At 39.5% G+C, this 17,427-nt stretch overlaps 2 protein-coding genes and 1 long non-coding RNA gene across 3 annotated transcripts in view; 2 read left to right on the top strand and 1 right to left on the bottom strand.

Annotated features, from left to right (window-relative positions):
- Positions 1-8,995, bottom strand: part of LOC116066331 (nesprin-2) — a 93,445-nt gene extending 84,450 nt beyond the window's left edge. Inside the window, exons 1-14 of the mRNA XM_035995706.1 lie at positions 8,816-8,995; positions 8,307-8,411; positions 6,197-6,258; positions 4,192-4,287; positions 3,930-4,007; positions 3,757-3,849; positions 3,322-3,518; positions 2,507-2,706; positions 1,920-2,020; positions 1,580-1,669; positions 1,049-1,162; positions 805-942; positions 452-616; positions 143-255 (exon numbers count right to left, since the gene is read on the bottom strand). Of these exons, the coding sequence (XP_035851599.1) occupies positions 143-255; positions 452-616; positions 805-942; positions 1,049-1,162; positions 1,580-1,669; positions 1,920-2,020; positions 2,507-2,706; positions 3,322-3,518; positions 3,757-3,849; positions 3,930-4,007; positions 4,192-4,287; positions 6,197-6,258; positions 8,307-8,382 (1,523 nt within the window). The 5' untranslated portion in view covers positions 8,383-8,411; positions 8,816-8,995. The remainder of the gene's footprint in view (positions 1-142; positions 256-451; positions 617-804; positions 943-1,048; positions 1,163-1,579; positions 1,670-1,919; positions 2,021-2,506; positions 2,707-3,321; positions 3,519-3,756; positions 3,850-3,929; positions 4,008-4,191; positions 4,288-6,196; positions 6,259-8,306; positions 8,412-8,815) is intronic.
- On the top strand, positions 1,940-3,899 carry LOC118493896. Its single transcript, XR_004895954.1, has 2 exons — positions 1,940-2,031; positions 3,708-3,899. It is a non-coding gene; the product is annotated as an uncharacterized LOC118493896 (long non-coding RNA).
- A 1,902-nt stretch (positions 8,996-10,897) lies between the features above and the next one.
- On the top strand, positions 10,898-14,097 carry atp5mpl (ATP synthase membrane subunit 6.8PL). Its single transcript, XM_031322402.2, has 4 exons — positions 10,898-11,156; positions 12,709-12,832; positions 13,282-13,302; positions 13,959-14,097. Exons 2-4 carry the CDS (start codon positions 12,709-12,711, stop codon positions 13,970-13,972), a joined length of 159 nt encoding a protein of 52 aa, XP_031178262.1. The 5' UTR covers positions 10,898-11,156; the 3' UTR covers positions 13,973-14,097.
- The last annotated feature ends 3,330 nt before the right edge of the window (positions 14,098-17,427 follow it).

The following is a 17,427-nucleotide window of genomic DNA, read 5'->3' as shown; positions in this document are numbered from 1 at the left end:
TATTTCATAATTTTACTGGAACCAAACTGCAGATAATTTTAATACAAGGGACTAAAAGAATTCTGTCTTCAAACATCCATGTGGGAATATTGATTTTGATCAAATTCAGTGGTTATAGAAGTTAAATAATTATATCACGCACCGTCTTTTTATCTCATCAAACTTTTCAAGGGGCACTACTACGTTCCCGGAGTCATCCATGTTGTGGTAGGTATCAAGGATATTGACATGGTGGCTCATCTCCTTAAATAAAGTCTGCAAAAACAGCAAACGAGATTATTAGAAGTTTCATGATGACTCTCAAAATATTGTCGTGTTGTCTGTTTATGTATATGTCTTGCTCCATTCTTGTTCTAGGGTTGGGTCAGGGTTTCAAAGCATTAGAAAACATTTTAGATTTTCGAGAACAGGAAAGATCAAATTTGTTTTGCGGCTTCAAAATCAAAACAACCTTTTGCGTGTCTTGTTGAGCTCTCGCTTCTTTGGCAGCATGTGCGTGATCTTTCACTCCTCCTCCCTCTTCTGTTAGCGCTGCTTCCGCACGCTGCAGCCACGCGACAACTGAGTCCAGAGGAGGAGGAAGGCTCGAGTCCAGGTCTGCTTTACACCTCTGCAGCTGGGGATTGACACACACAGACACACACACATACACACAAAACCTCGTCATTGTAATGTAGTTTAATGAATGCTCTGTTCGCATTTCTCGTTCCTCTGGAGAGAGAGACAAAAGAAGTGAATCAGTAGAAGCCATTTACCAGACTGATAGCAAACTTGGGAGCAAACGCTCTTCGCGTTATTCCTCACCTCCTTTTCCAGACAATCCCACGCTGTCCTGAGATCGCACTGCTCTTGGTTCAGCTCAGGGCAGCGTCTTATGGAAGCAAGGAGGGTCATCACTGGTCTCCTTTGCTCTGTGAAGGAGCCAGCGAGGTTCTGAAACACCTGATGAACCAAACACAGAAACAATTTCTAATCACTGTACAATACAAAAAATACACACCAATGAATGTTTTTTTTCTTCCTTTGAGCTCTTGTGCTTTGTGCTTACATGGTACTTTTCTGCAAAGCTTGATTTCTCTGTAGCCGTCCGTGCCTCTGACAGTTCCTCGTAGGCTTGCTGCAGCCAGCGAGTCACCTCTAGCGCTCGATCACTTGGAGAGACCTACGTTTTCAAAATTTAAACTGTTAGGACCAACTCTGTTTTAACCGAAAAATAAATCAATTTAGAGCTGCACAATCAGTGGACAAATGTAAGAGAGATTTGTGCTATAATCATTCAGACCTATGAGATAAACCTTAACTATGTTTCAGCTATATGACAACAAAGATTGTTGCTTGCTTGAGCTGCTGCCCCAGTAACTTGACCCTGGATAGGCAGTTTTTGAGATTTTGACCCCTAGAAACAGCTGCGGAAAACCATTTTCCAAATTTAAAAAAAGTCTTTTGCAGGAATAGCCATGCATCTTATTAACAGCTGAATTGTTTGTCAATTAAATTTGCATTATTATTGCAAACTACAGAGTGAGAGGAAGACAAATATCAAGTGAAGGAGGATATCTTTGCCTGGTGCATTAGCTACCTGACGTAACGGTGAGACAGCAATTGCTGGAGTGAAGTGAGCGGGCAAGTTCACAGGTGAGAGAGAAAAGGGCTGCACCAGAGGAAACAGCTACACCACCGCCACCAGAGGAAAACAGAGAAAATGAATAAGTTTCATGCAGGAGATTGTTGGTTCAAGCTCTAAACAGGGAAGGGACGCAGCATGAAACAGTAGCACTATTACTCTGCAGTTACTCAAGTTTAAAGAGAAAAGATGTAGACTTGACTGAAAGCAATGCTATCCGTTCTGCAATAAAGTCTTTAGAAGGTGTGAAAGTCAATGTGACACTGTGATTCCAAAGAGTGGTTTGATTGTCTACCTGCAGATGGTCATCAGGTGCCGGCATGTCGTTGGAGTACTGAAGAAACTGGGCCACATACGTCATAATGGACTTCTCATCAGGGTCTGTAACATCCACATCTGAGGAGCAGGTAAATACACAGAAAGGCTTTATTGTAGTTCAGTGTGGCAGCAACTCAGTTGTCATTTTCAGTTTTAGGTGTGTCTAATGTAATATATTATATATATATATATATATATATATATATATATATATATATATATATATATATATATATATATAAATAAAACCACTTTTCTCAGTGCTTTCTTAGGAGCAGTAATTTGTCAATTTGCTTATCACAAGAATTATTGCACCTTCTTCTACATACAAAAAACAAGGTAACACAGCTATGGCTGTAGTAAAATGGCTAAACAAAGTTATATTCAGTGAAAATGCCCTGTTATAACTACCATAGCCAAAGGATTTTATTTAAAAAAAACACGAATCCTTGTTAACACTTTTTTCTGATTGGTTTAAGTAATTTGATATGCTACTTGTTATTTGGAACTAACTAACTATTAATTATTTAGAACTACTCAACAATACTGCTTAGTTAGCCTCACCCTGGGGATCCAGCAGGCGGGGGATGTGGAGCTCCCTCTCGGCCAGGTGAAACGCCTCCTCCAGGTTCTCCTTGTTGCTTCTGGACCGGACCAGGGAGAGATCCGCCAGCTGTGGTCTGAGAGAGCACAGGATGGCCAAGAAGGCCTCTCCACTTCTCCAGCTCGACTTAAAGTTCTTTACACTGACGGAGCAACCAACCCTAGAGCGAGAAAAGTGACACTTTTATGAAGACCAGCAGAGTGTATGAAAAAACAAAGAGGGTCTGAGCCAGTCTGTCGTGTAGAGACAGCAAAACTTCAGTCATTGCTTTGACTGTAACACTCACGCCAATGAGCAATTCAGTTTATCTGAAAGTTTTGCATGTCTTTGAACTGTGGGATGACAGAGGACGATTAAGTCATGCAAACACAGGGAAAACATGCAAACCCTCCAAAGAAAGGTGTAGGACTGGCTGGCATTCCTCCTGTAAGGAGGCAGCATGATGCCTATTACAATTTTCAGGTTGCCAGTGTTGAACAATGTTTTTTTTCTTTTCTTTTTTTTTTAAGATTATTTTCTGGGCATTTCAGCCTTGAATTAATAGGACAGTTGTAGATAGGAAAGGGCGGAGAGAGAGGAGGAAACCTGCAACAAAGGGCTGCAGGCCGGATTCGAAACCTGGGCCATTGCAACAATAACTGAGTCTCGGTACATGAGGCGCACGTTCCACAAGGTGAGCTACTATGGCGCCCCAAACGTTTTTTTTTATTAAATAAATTGCACACCTGTGTCATGCTTTTGTTTCAAGCATTCACATATATGGTGGATATCTTACTTTTGGCATTGGTCCCTGACCCACATGAGCAGGGCCTTCTTGGCTGATATTCGGAAGCGTTTGTGGAGAGGCGACGTCCGACCTGCAGGGACTGGACTAGCTGGAACTGGGCTGCCAGACCAGGAGTCCAGGCTGGCCAGAGAGTCGAGCGAGGAATGACAAGAACTGTAGGAGAGAGTGCTGGCCAGCTCCTCAATCTAAAACAGAGCCAGTGAAACAAAATACTGGCTATCAAATTATCAGTATCTTTAAAATGGTTCCTACATATTTGAAACCAGTGCCGTGCCCAAGTATTTTATTTGAAGGAAAAATTATATGTCACAAGATGCTGCTGCTTCTGTTTCTTATTTTTCTTCTGATTCTCCTTCTACTATTTTTCACAATAGCAGTAGCAGATTAATAATGTTTTGGCATGAGTTTACCATTGACACTCACATGACAGTGGAGGATGATGGTCCATATGAGTCCGAGAATGATGGAGGGCCGTCCATCTATGATATCTGGGATGTTTATATTCACCATTTTGATCTACACCAACCGACCACAACAACTGTTAATAAAAACACACTGCAGATTCAGATGCCTTGTTTTTTTTTGTGGAAACTTACAGATTTTCTCCTGAGAAAGTTCAGTGCTGTCTCAATGTTGGCCCTCTGCTGGAAAACCCCTCGGCCCCTTTGTCTTTTCTGTGGAGACAAATCACAACATCAAATTTATTGTAATAACAATGTTCATTTTAGCACATTTTTGTGCTGTTTTTTTTTTTTTTGTACCTCACCAATACTTGTAAACTGATTAAATATATAACTCTGGGAGGAATTTAGAATCTTTTTAACTCACTAATATCAGAAGAACATTGTAGTAACTCACCATAGGTTGGCCACTCATTGCCTCCAACAGGTCAAGCAGCTGTGACCCATCTCTGAGGTCAGAGAAGAGGTCCGACACAAATGAGGGAGGGCATCTCTGTAACAACGCACAACAAGTTTTAATAATACAGACAAAGGACTAGGTGAGTTCAGGTGAAAACTATTGTTCAATGACAGCGTCAAGATCAATGTATCATTGCACCACATTCATTTGGGGCCTTGCAAAATATCAAATAGATGGCAAACAGCTGTGTATAAATAACCCTGGGTCATACTTGGTGAGAAATGTGTTGCATCATTTTATACAGAACAGGAAGTCGTTCAGGGTTTGCTGATGTTGTGGTAAAAAGTAAAAGGCTGATGGAAAGAAAAGGTTTCCTTTAGTGCAACAGGAAGCAAAGTGGTTTTTGGGAAATGTGATCCACTTTGTGGTAAACACAGTACTATGGCTCAACATGTATTTTTGCAGTGACATGATTTTTTTAAATGCTACAATATAGCTCCTTTACAAAAGGTCAGAGCCTACAAATTGTCCTTCATTCAAAACTTGCAGCCATGAAACTGTAGTGCAGGGATCTTCAACAGGGGGTCCGGGACCCCTAGGGGGTCCTCAGAGTCAATGCAGGGGGGCCTCCAAATGAGTCTTAATTTTTGTAGTCTTAAGTCTTAACATGAATCTAACATATTATTAGCAAATATGAATCCCCACTGATGATAGGGTTACTGGCCTATACTGTAGGTAAGGTAGTCACTAAGGTCGTCATCCACAGATACAGGTTTCATAAATCATGCCAACAATTTTTAGGGTATTTTAATAGCTTAATATTATATGCAAAAAATGTATGTATAAAGGTTTTAGGCCGCCCTACATGTTATTTTAGGCCCAGTTTTATATGCAACTTCATTTTATACAATATACAGTATGTAGTAGGGGGTCCCTGCTCTCTCTCTCTTTCAGTTAAGGGGTCCTTGGCTTAAAAAACGTTGATGACCCCTGCTGCAGTGGATTCATTCAAATGTTTCTGGGTCAAAGATTTAGGCCAAGTCATAACAGCAAACCTTGTCCTTTAGACATAAAGGAAGTATCTCCTGTTGGGGGTTGTCAGTGGTTGGTGTAACAGATGGCAGGTTATGATCCAGTGATTTTTAGAGCGCAGTCATATGGACATGAGGTTATGAAGAGTTGGCTGGATTCAAATTACGTGCTGTTCTGCTTCACTCAACCACTATTTATACTCCAGCCGAGTGTCACAAGCAGCTCAAGGTCTCTTTACAACAAGATCCATGGTGCGCTTCTTCACTGCACCTCACTGTCTCAACAATGAGTCAGCATGTCTACAGCTTGCTTTATATCATTTACAGCCCTACCACAGCATGATGTCATGTAGAGCTCTCCAAAATATATATTTTTTTTTTACATTTACTTTTCCAAATAGAGCATATTGGCAAGTAGGTAAACTATGAGCATAATACATGCACACTTGTGAACAGGTTTTGCGTGCGACATCTTCCAAATTGAAGGGAGGTTTTGGAAACAAAATGGAAGACAAAATATCTCAAACCTTTACTGAAGCTTAAGTGAAAATAAAAGGCCAACAGGTAACGTATTTAAACTATTACCAAAAATAAAGCCGTGCAATACATGCAAAGCATATACACCTCCTGCCTTGTGTAACATTTTCTCATCAGTCACTTTCTGCATCACTACTCCAGCCTCTCTCTAATAAACTCACTAATATACTCCAACTGCCATAAAGATAATCTCCAAAAGATGTATCCTATTTGACAGCTGAATGTAAACCTTTGTGTGGGGGTGTCTTTGATAAAGCACCAGAGCTTTATTTAATAAAAATCAGCTCTTCGACATTACCTACAGTAGAAATACAGCTTTGACGAGGGAAAAAGAGATTATAACCATCCAGGACCTTTTTGAATGCAACAAACGTTCATATTAATGTATCTTATGAGCATCTATCATCACACATAAACATGAGTTCTCAACATACCTTAGCGAGTTGAGCATTTATCCAGTTGGTGAATGTTCTTTTCTGAATCTGTTCATGCTCCACTGTTGAGGAAACAGAAAAAACAAATTGTCGTCTATACACATTCAGGACAAGATGTATTTAAATGAGCTGGTTTCTGATCTCTGGCATCAATATAGTTAGGTTGAGTACTGGATACTAAAATCCTCTTTCTCAGATGATATTTGATTGCTGTAGTATGCTGTAAACTATGATTTCTTTAAGGGTTTTGGAAGCTTGTGTTTGCTGGCAGTAGCAAAAAGGTGTACACAGAAATCAATTAGTAAATTAAATTGCACATAAGTTCATTATAGTATATTCCTCAAAAGCAACCTGACTTTCTCTGTCCTGATGCTCCAGTCAAATCAATAATAATCCAGAAATTTCACAAGACCAATGGGAACCCTGATCTCAGTAACAGTTCAGTCATAAGATACTCACCAACATCAGAGGACTGAAGGACTTTCCGACCCTCCATGCTTAGGACTAATAGTCAATAAATCCATTTATAATGAGTGAAGATTCTACTTTAACCAACGTATAACTGCCTTCTCAAACAGTGGCAGGCTTCCTCTTTAAGCTGAAGTAACCGGCTACCGGCCTGGATCTGGCTACAAGACGGGATGGCTTCCAAGACAGTGACAGACATAGATACTGGGGCTGACACACACAGCAAATATACATAGAGACACACTCACAGCGATGATGAACTCCCAGACAGACATATGCACACACACAGTGAGGGGATTTTGGGCATACATGGTTCTTGAGAAGTTCTAGACCAGATCCTAAGCTTCTGTTGCCAAAACATTAGTCTCGATTTGCCAGACCATTCTCCACAGCAGGGTCTGGCTAGTCCACACAGCATTCCGGGATGGGAGAAAAACGTGCTCTGGTTTATTGGCATTTCTTCAAACCAATCACCATCGTCATGTTCGGCGCTAAGCTCCGCACGGAGCCGCTGCAAAATAGCCTCGGGAAGGAACTTGTTTTTGTGGAACATGTGTACGTTCAAAAGTTGTTTAAGTTGTGCGAGAGAAAACTCAGATTGGACAGATAGTCTAGCTAGCTGTCTGGATTTACCCTGCAGAGATCTGAGGAGCAGTTAACCATAGTCCTCAGAAAGCCACCGGAGTTTAGAATTCCAACACAAAGAAAGCGGAAGGAAAGGGACATCGCCGAAAAGACACGCATTCGGTGGAATTTCCTGCGGCACCGGAGCAATCCCGGAAGTGGAACGTCGAGGATATAGACTACCAAAACATGAACTTTTTACTATATGTAACACTATAAACACAGAAAGCTTAAAGAAATACGCAAGTACTTTGGGAAATTGCCTGTTTGCTCACATTTAGTTTGAAGGGTATATTGACAGGGTAAGTGGAGTTTCCATCACAAGAAATAATTGGTGTTAATTATCGACTCAAAGTACTTTTAACTATTATAAATAAAATTGTCTCTGTTCCTGCAGACTGAACATGGCTATGGTTACAAACAAGCTGTTGAGTCTATTTTAGACTCAGTCTGCAGTAAATAAAGAAACTTGATGTTTTGTCTGAGGCAATCAGAAAAGCACACAGTCACTTTCAGATTTATGAACTCACACTTGCAGATATCAGGTTTGGCTATGAATCATAATGAGTGAGTGTGCTCTTTGTTTAAGAGCATGCCAAGGCAGGCAACTCCTGAGCAACTTAATCACTCCACTCCACCCCGTTCACCTGACATGCCCAGTACAAACAGCAGTATTCCTTGATTCATAGTACCAAACTTACTTTCAAAAAATGTGTAAGTACGTTACTGATTATGGACACTGATGAAACGGCAGCTGTATTTAAAAGCACACTATTTTACAGCACTACATAATGACAAAGTTCTGCACACCTTGATGATAACACTGTTTGAAAGTGAGGCAGTGGGTTTTTTTCACCACTTTTTCAATTTATAGTACATATTATACGTCACATTAGAGTGACCCAAGACACATTAAAACAGTATCTCTTCAACACATTTCAAAGTTTGGTCACCACTGTGATTCCCCACTACAGCACATGACATCACAACATGTATAAAAGCACAGGAATAGACTGACCTTGGAGGAGCATGTGCACGTTGTCAATGTCCAATGGAATGCCTCCATCGTCTTCCTCTGCTCCACCTGAAGCCATGTAGCCTCCAACTACCGCACAAAATCAACCTCAGAAAGGACCAGGAGACATGGATTAGTAGATCATCAACTCAAGAGAAATCCACAATGCCAAAAAGTGCAGTGTCATAGTTTCTTCCAAAACATTTGAGTTAGCCGCCACTGCGTGATTAGTCATGTTAAGAACACGCCTATCCACACCCTTACATTACCACACACACACACACACACACACACACACACACACACACACACACACACACACACACACACACACACACACACACACACACACACACACACACACACAAGCACACACATGCAAACACTCAGACAAAGAGCTCAAAGAGGACGAAATATGGAAAGAACTGTATGGAAAGAGCCAGTAGGCTACCACACTGCCATAACGTAGATATACAAAAAATAAATGGCTTGGTCACAAATCTTTAACATACCTGTAGCAGGGCTGTAGTCACTGAAGTCAGCTAGTGCATACTGTATTACAATGAAGAACCCAGTAGAGTGTGTACCATGTCCAATAAATGTCCTCAGCTGTGTCCTTTCATATTGGCACAACTCTGCGATGGTTCACTGTGTTGAGTCCCTTCAAATAGGACTTGGGCTTAGGTGCTCATAAATGAAACAAGGTGCCTCTTGCCTGCTGGAGTGTGAGGACAAACAAGGGTGGAAAGTCCCGCCCACGCTCACTGCAGGCCCAAATCCCTCCTGCCGGCTCTCGTACAAACTTAGTATCCCTTTGCTAAAGAGTAATCATATGCTCACAAATTGGTTTCCAGCTTTGTTTGCACAAGCATATCCGTGTTACTGACATTTCAGGAAACACAAACACAACAAGTGTCTCTACTTATATCATACTTTCCTTTTATATTTCTTGTGAGCTAGTGCAAAAATGTAACAGTTGAGAAACAAGGACACTGGGAAAGACCTTCAGTTTGATGCATTAATGTGAAACTGTTTCAGGTTCCTTTCAGGGGTCGAGCCAAGTCATGACTCTGCAATATACGGTATTTAATAAAAATTCACTCTTGCTTTCTCTTTCTCAGTCTGTTTCATATTGAGTTATAGCAATCTTTTAAAAAATGCCCATACACTTGAAGAGAAACAGGTTGCGCCAACAGTAGAGCATGTTCCACAATGTCATATTTACCCTTGAGAGCAGTGCCACTGTTTTATTTGTTGTTTCACTATGGTGAGCAGACAGAGCTGGTGGACAGTCTGTGTGCCACGTAGCAGCTGCACCCTCACCTCAAATTCACATCTCAGTTATGGCAGTGGGACAGGCACCAAAAAGCAGAACAGGATATAAGATTGAATTGTCCCTCTGGGAAGTCTAAAACTGTGTAACATTACATCAAGTTAGGAAAAAAAACTTAAAAGGTTATTGTAGTGTATGTCCACTGTGTTTAGATGTAGAATAAATAATTAAAGGAAACTGGTCTCAGGTTGAATTGCAGGAACAACTATGTGACAGTCATCAAACTCTTAGTACCCCTGACACGTCAATTTTGCATGTCCTTATTTTAAATCATAAAAGGCTCAAGTGTGCCACCAGAGTAATTATAAAAAAAATCTGTAGTTAGGACAATATCAGATGTTTTTTTGTTTTTTTAATAACATACTGTTGGCTTTGCTCAGTAATCGGGGTATAATATGTAATAGGGGTGACTTGGAGGGTCTGAGTGTGGACTGGTAGCTGGAGAGGTGCCAGTTCACCTCCCGGGTAATGCTGAGGTGCCCTTGAGCAAGGCACCGAACCGCCTGTCCATGGGAAGCACCCTGGCTCGATACATCTCTCCATTTAATGAATATGTATAGGTCCTGTTTGCATGTGTGTGTGTGTGTGTGTGTGTGTGTGTGTGTGTGTGTGTGTGTGTATGTCTGGCCTATGTGTGTGTTATGTACGTTTTAATAACAGAGCAAAACAATTAAATTTCCCCTCTGGGATTAATAAAGTATGGCTTTTTCTTTGTTAATTATTATTAGAAGGAATCTTGAGAATGACCAAAATGAGCTTCAAAACCATGATTCTTCTTCTTCTTATCATTACACTTTTCACAGAAGTATGATTAAAATCATGTTTCCATTGTCAGATAGGTATTGTAATTTTAGTGATATATAGGTTATATGACTTTCAATCAGAGACCTATAAATTAAGTTGTAACTATAATTAATGAATTTAAGCGGGTTATAACATTATATCTACAATATCTTATTATTGTATTAAATATATTTAATCAATGAATCTGATTTTGTGAGCTAATCCCCAGATTTCAGATAATCCATTATATATTGTGAACTTTTGAATATTCCCTAATTAACATTTGTGCACACCCTGCACAAAACCGTACAGCCGTCAGTTATATGGTACATATTTGAAAAGTGATGTGTTATGTGATAATATGAAGTGTCCTTGACATGTTTATTCCCTTTTCATAGGTTTATTGTAAGCACCAAACACGCCAAAGCAAATTCTATGCAAGTGAAAACTTACTTTGGCAATAAATCTCATTCTGATTTAAACCAAAATAAGTCAAGGGAAAAATGTTTAGTAGGTTTAACGTATGGTCAAGTCCTCAAGGTAGAGCCAAGAGATAGCTGGATAGGCGTCAAATGCGTTAATTGTGTTCCTCCATTTGGTGGCGCTACATACCAAAACATGAGTGAAATACTACACAGTTGAGAGTAGAAGAAGTAGAAGCAGATTTCCCACACGACTTTGACGTTTAGCAGCAGCGTCTGTCCTGACCTTCTCACTGCAGCGTGACAAACTCAAAGGTAAGATAAACGTTTACGCTTATTTAGTAAAGTTACTTCATTCATAACAGAAAAACAGTAGTTGGCTCACGTCAGCAGTTTAAAATGAAGCTATCATCTCTACTTACTGTGGTTGTGTGCTACTTTTGCAGGTGTACTCAGCTAGCTAACGTTAGCCTCCTGCTAAGGCTAGTTATAGTTCTGCTTCTACAGCAGAGAAGATGCTAGCCATTCATTGATTGAAGTAGTAAGCTAGTCAAGTTAAATGAACGCAATATAAATCCGTAATGTCTAAATGGCTTGTAAACATTATCTTCCTTGGTTTAACCGACGTGTATACATTTAATGCTAACGCTCGGCTGACTTGATTAACGTTAAAGATTCGAGGTTGTAAGGTTAACATTAGCCAAATACGTTACGTTATCTTCTGCAAAGAGAAGCTATTACACACGTCAATGGAAAAAAACCCGATGTCTCTTAACACTAACAGTAAAGAAAAGTGAAATGGTGCCTCCTCTTTTGATCAGTATTTCCTAGGTGGCCAAAGTCATTAGCTAGGCCTGACACAGCTGAGGGTTACGGTAGCATTCAAGGCAAGGCAGCTTTATTTATGTAGCACATTTCAAAGTGCTTTACATAAAACATTTAAGAGCAATTAAAACATTAATTAAAGAGAATAGAAAATTTAAAAAAACAAGTCCAAGGAACCAAGTTAACTTTGGCTTACGTGCAGTTTAGTGTCATAAATTATTTTCCAAAAACTAAGTGTCTCAAAAGATGAGGGTCTTATTTGAGACAGGTTAAGGTAAGGGTTAGGGTAGCACAGGTGGTTTAGCAGGTTCATAATTAAGGACATTGTATGGGGAATTTGGGACTCTAAACTGCACATATACCGTTAACTTTATGTTGATTGACAACATTGTCTGAATGAAGGAACCATTTTCTGAAACTTAGCTTCAATCAACATTAGTGCAGCCTAACTTATTAAACTATGCATATTGAAGTATAGACTTTTAGGAATAAATATCCAAACTTAGTTCTACCAGGTACGTTTTGTCAACTACAGTGTTGTCGTTCTCAATCATTTTTTTTTAGCGAAGGACAATTTTCAAGATAGAGAATATACTGGGGACCCCCTCTTTTATGTCCCTTGAAACAATTTGAAGTAGCCTATTTTTTACACTTCTGTAGTCTTAGTTGTGTGAAAGAACAACACAAGAGAAATGTATGTAATGTATTAAACATACAGTATTTGCAGATTCTTTATAGATTTGTAAAATTAGAATTAATCTATGAACTATTATAGATTACAAATTTAAATATTTGTTTCACTATGAAGCTGTTTGGAAGAAAAAAAAATATTTTAAATTAATGAATTTGTAAACTTTTCACGTAACCCCCTGGCAGAGTGCCACGGACCCCACTTTGAGAACCACAAGTGTAGAGATTAATGCATGACACTTTGGCTAGGTCATACCTGCGCTGAATTAAACTGCTTGCTATTTGAAGGTGTGTTATACTGACCGAGTACATGAGCACCGTTTTGAGACTACGCTGTTGCTTTCTCCCACAGATGGCTGGACGCGCGTTGGCAAGTTGGTGGGGCAAGATGAGCCCTTACTACACTAAGGCATACCAGGAGATGTGGGTGGGCGTTGGCATCATGACATACCTGTACTACAAAGTTTCCTATGGAGGTGAGTTCAAGAATGAATGATTTGTACAGCATGTTGAAAATGCAGCTGCACTCCTTTATGCAAACTGAATGTGGAGTAATGTAGCTGGTCCCGTATTACAGAATATGACATCTGCTTTCAAATTTGGCAGCATTGTAGTTGACATAACTTTTAGTGGTTGGAAACGATTGAAAAGCAATCATTCTTTGTACTTACATGTACATACAAGCAGAGTTGGATGAATCTGTAAAAATCGCCAATAACTATAGCACAACAAAGGCAACTGTATTCAGTGTCCATTCAACAAATGTAACTTAAGAATGCTGAAGTTGGAAAAAGGAAATGCATCGGCTTTCATAGTGCTGAATAGATGTAAGCAGCTGTAGTTACTTAGATATATTTTAAATGCATGGTGTCTCAGGGGTTTGGGTTAATGTGACTAATGTAACGTGTGTTTCTTTCTATTACAGGCAAGAAGGCTGTGAAGGACAGTAAGTAGCCAAACATTTTGTTAATTTGGGCAATGATTATACTGTATATACTATGAGACAATATGCATTTTTCTACCATCACATTTTGCTCATTGGTAGCTGTCCCTAATGACCTCTGATCTTTGGGTGTTTTGGCCATTGTCAGCAACCAATGAGCAGAACCGATATATGCCATTTTGAGTTTTTTCATTAATAAACTATTTAGTTAACTGTATTACAGTAGCTAAATATACCCTTCTACCCAGGTATGGTATCTATAAGCACAATATTAGAATGTACCTTAGATGTAAATGTGTTTAGGGAACAAACATTAGCAGTAACACCACCCTTGTGTACTCATTTGATAAAATAAAGGTGTGTTCATTTTAAACGAGTGGTTGGGTAAGCATCAGTCATTACCCTGTATGTCCTGGGATCCTGCAATCAGTGTTTGTTTTTTGTGGAGAAACGTTGCAGCAGTGAACATTAGGTATACTGCAGGAAATAAAGGCTAGAAAACCACGTGTCAGATGTGCAACTACAAAGGTCATTACAGCTGGTATTTTGGTGCTGGAAGAAATTCACTATAGTCCCATTATTCCCATGCTTGGTTGGACAGGGTTTATTTGATGGATTTGTCATTAAGCATGACATTGTTTGTGCTCCTCTTTCTTCAGAGCCTGCCCATTGAGTTTTCCACCATGCCGACCACCACCCCTCCACCTGCTGTGAAATAAGGCCCAATCGTTAGTCCAGAAGTCCAGCTTCATATTTGAATTTTTGTTAATATGGAATAAAGTTGCTATCCAAAACTTTTGTCATTTCATTGTTGGCTTTGTTATTTGTGTATTGTTGTGGCTATAGAGTAATGCCACATGAGCTCTCATGCATCGATGACTGTAGGCTGAAAAGGCTATTAATAAAATGTTATCAAAAAGGTATGAGAATTGACATTAGATCGATCTCTCTCTCATTTTTTTTTCATTCTATAATCGGTTAGTAAAGCTTTGGTTCAGTCCAGATTATGTCATCAATGAATCACAGTTTGGGTTTTAGCTAATTGAACCAGGAGAATAAACCACATAACTGAGTGGGTGTGGTTGGCCACTGGAAAGCCAGACATTACTAATTTAACCAAATATTTGTGATGGGATGAGCCCACTTGATAAGATAACCTGCATTTGCACACTAAACCCTACTTTTACATGAAATATTTGAATAGTGCTCTAATTTACAATGGTAGATTTAACACCAGTTATATAATTATTTTTGAACTGCTCACTCTGGGTTTTGGCACAGTTGACCAGCTGACTCCACTTCCACAACATCACTACTGTCTAGTGGTTGGACTATATGAATATTAACAGTGTCCATAATTCATAAACAGCTGCACAATATTGGTGTATAGAAGATGGTATTTCCACTCTTCTGATAGTAAAGCTAATGATTTAAAATCTGTCAATTTTCTATTCTGAACTTGTTGAAAATTTGTCTTGTACGTTTAGTTAGAAGCCATATCTCTGTACTATCTCATTAGTTGTGTTTAAACTAAACATAAAGTCCACTCCAAAACCAACAATATGAACATTTTTATAACCCTTTCAAATCTAAGAATCATACAACTTTGTCTATTGATTACATTTTAGATCCTTTGTAGAGTTGCTCTCTTATTACTGAGATCAATCGACTGCTTTTGATGGGAGGGATGAGATGCTTGTCTGGTGTGTAGGCGTTCATGAATATGTTCTAACGTAATGCTACATCATTAAGTAAATGTCTGGCCTGAGTGTCTGGATGAGCTGTCATGCTTGCTTCCTGATTTTAGTGGCAAGGTTTTCCTGCCATGTATGCCTAAATATACAAAGTGCATCCCCCTTGAAGTCTGTGAAGCTTCCCAGTCATCCGGGTCATAGTTATCCAAAGAACTGGACTGGACTTGGTTAAACTGAAGAAGTCTCTCTGATAAGAAACTAAACGTCTTCGAGCGGGTTTAAACAAGTCCAGATGCCCTTGATTTTTAACCTTCCTTGGATCCCCCATGAAAATAAAATTGTTTTGGCCTATAAGTTACATTTTCTACATATAATCTTAATCAAGTCAATCGGCAAAAGTAAAGTATTACCACAACTTGTACAGAATTGTTTTAACTTTAAGCATTGTATGTGAGTAATGGTAGTCTTTTAGGGATTGTAACATTCAGTCATATTCACTGATGTGATAAGGTAGGCTATATTAACACGTTAATGTTGCAGTTGGCCAAGGTGGAGCTTTTTTAACAACATCATACCGTTGGCAGTATACCTCAGTTGTTCCTAACCTTTCTAGCTTATGGTTCCTGAAAAGTAAGGAGCATCCTCAAAAGGCTCAGTCGTTCACAAGCAAGGATGGGGCGAGGTTCACCACATTGTGAACAACTGCGTGAGCAAATAGCCCAATAGTTTAAGAAAAACATTTCTCAACGTACAATTGCAAGGAATTTTGGGATTTCATCATCTACAGTCCATAATCTCATCAAAAGATGCAGAGAATCTGGAGAAATCTCTGCATCTCTGCATGTAAGCGGCTATGCCGAAAACCAACATTGAATGCCCGTGAGCTTCGATTCCTCAGGCGGCACTGCATTAAAAACTGACATTATGTAAAGTATATTACCACGTGGGCTCAGGAACACTTCAGAAAACCATTGTCAGTTAACACAGTTCGCCGCTACATTTACAAGTGCAAGTTAAAACTCTACCATGCAAAGCGAAAGCCATATATCAACAATACCCAGAAACACTGCTGGCTTCTCTGGGCCCGAGCTCATCTGAGATGGACTGACGCAAAGGGGAAAAGTGTGCTGTGGTCTGACGAGTCCACATTTCAAATAGTTTTTGGAAATCATGGACGTCATGTCCTCTGGGCCAAAGAGGAAAACGACCATCCAGATTATTATCAGCGCAAAGTTCAAAAGCCAGCATCTGTGATGATATGGGGGTGTGTTAGTGCCCATGGCATGGGTAACTTGCATATCTTGAAGGCACCATTAATGCTGAAAGGTACATACAGGTTTTGGAGCAACATATGCTGCCATCCAAGCAATGTCTTTTTCAGGGACGTCTCTGCTTCTTTCATCAAGACAATGCCAAGCCACATTCTGCACGTGTAACAACAGCGTGGCTTCGTAGTAAAAGAGTGCCGGTACTAGACTGGCCTGCCTGCAGTCCAGACCTGTCTCCCATTGAAAATGTGTGGCGCATTATGAAGCGCAAAATACGACAACGGAGACCCCGGACTGTTGAGCCACTGAAGTCGTACATCAAGCAAGAATGGGAAATAATTCACCTATAAAGCTTCAACAATTAGTGTCCTCAGTTCACAAACGCTTATTGAGTGTTGTTAAAAGGAAAAGTGATGTAACACAGTGATAAACATGCCCCTGTCCCAGCTTTTTTGGAATGTGTTGCAGGCATCAAATTCAAAATGAGTGAATATTTGCAAAAAAAATAATAAAGTTTATCATTGAATATCTTGTCTTTGTAGTGTATTCAATTGAATATAGGTTGAAAAGGATTTGCAAATCATTGTATTCTGTTTTCATTTACGTTTTATACAAAGTCCCAACTTCATTGGAATTGGGGTTTGTATTACATTTTATGAGCTCAATATTGGTTTTGTATGTAAAGTTTTAATCTGCAAAGTGAGGGTTAGCTATAGCTGTGAAATAAATGTATTACAGTGAAAAAAAAAGTAGTGAATTCGAAATATACAGTAGAATACAATAGAAACACTATAGTAAAGCACTGTACCTCAACATTGTACTTCAATACACGCCTTAAGTACATGTCCCCGTTACATTCCACCCAATTGCCAAACGCAATCTCATCACTTGCATACCATCTCCAGAATTTCTGGCCTCAGCAGGCCAAATGTTGAGAAATCCTGCCTAAAAAGTCCCTGCATCTATCACTTTCCGCCCACACACCAGCTCAGATTAACCTCTGTGGACAAAGCGGTGCAATAATTAATGTGGAAAACATGAAGTACAGGGCAGGTTATCAAACAATAAGCGGGAAGATAAAAAGGAAGGCTTTGTGACATGCTTGACATATGATCTCCATTATAATTATAAACTCTACAAAATCAAAATTTGAATGACTTTGCTAC

The sequence above is a fragment of the Sander lucioperca genome, chromosome 19, assembly GCF_008315115.2.
Source record: "Sander lucioperca isolate FBNREF2018 chromosome 19, SLUC_FBN_1.2, whole genome shotgun sequence".
In the NCBI taxonomy this organism is placed as follows: domain Eukaryota; kingdom Metazoa; phylum Chordata; class Actinopteri; order Perciformes; family Percidae; genus Sander; species Sander lucioperca.
This window is presented reverse-complemented; position numbering and strand designations above follow the sequence as displayed.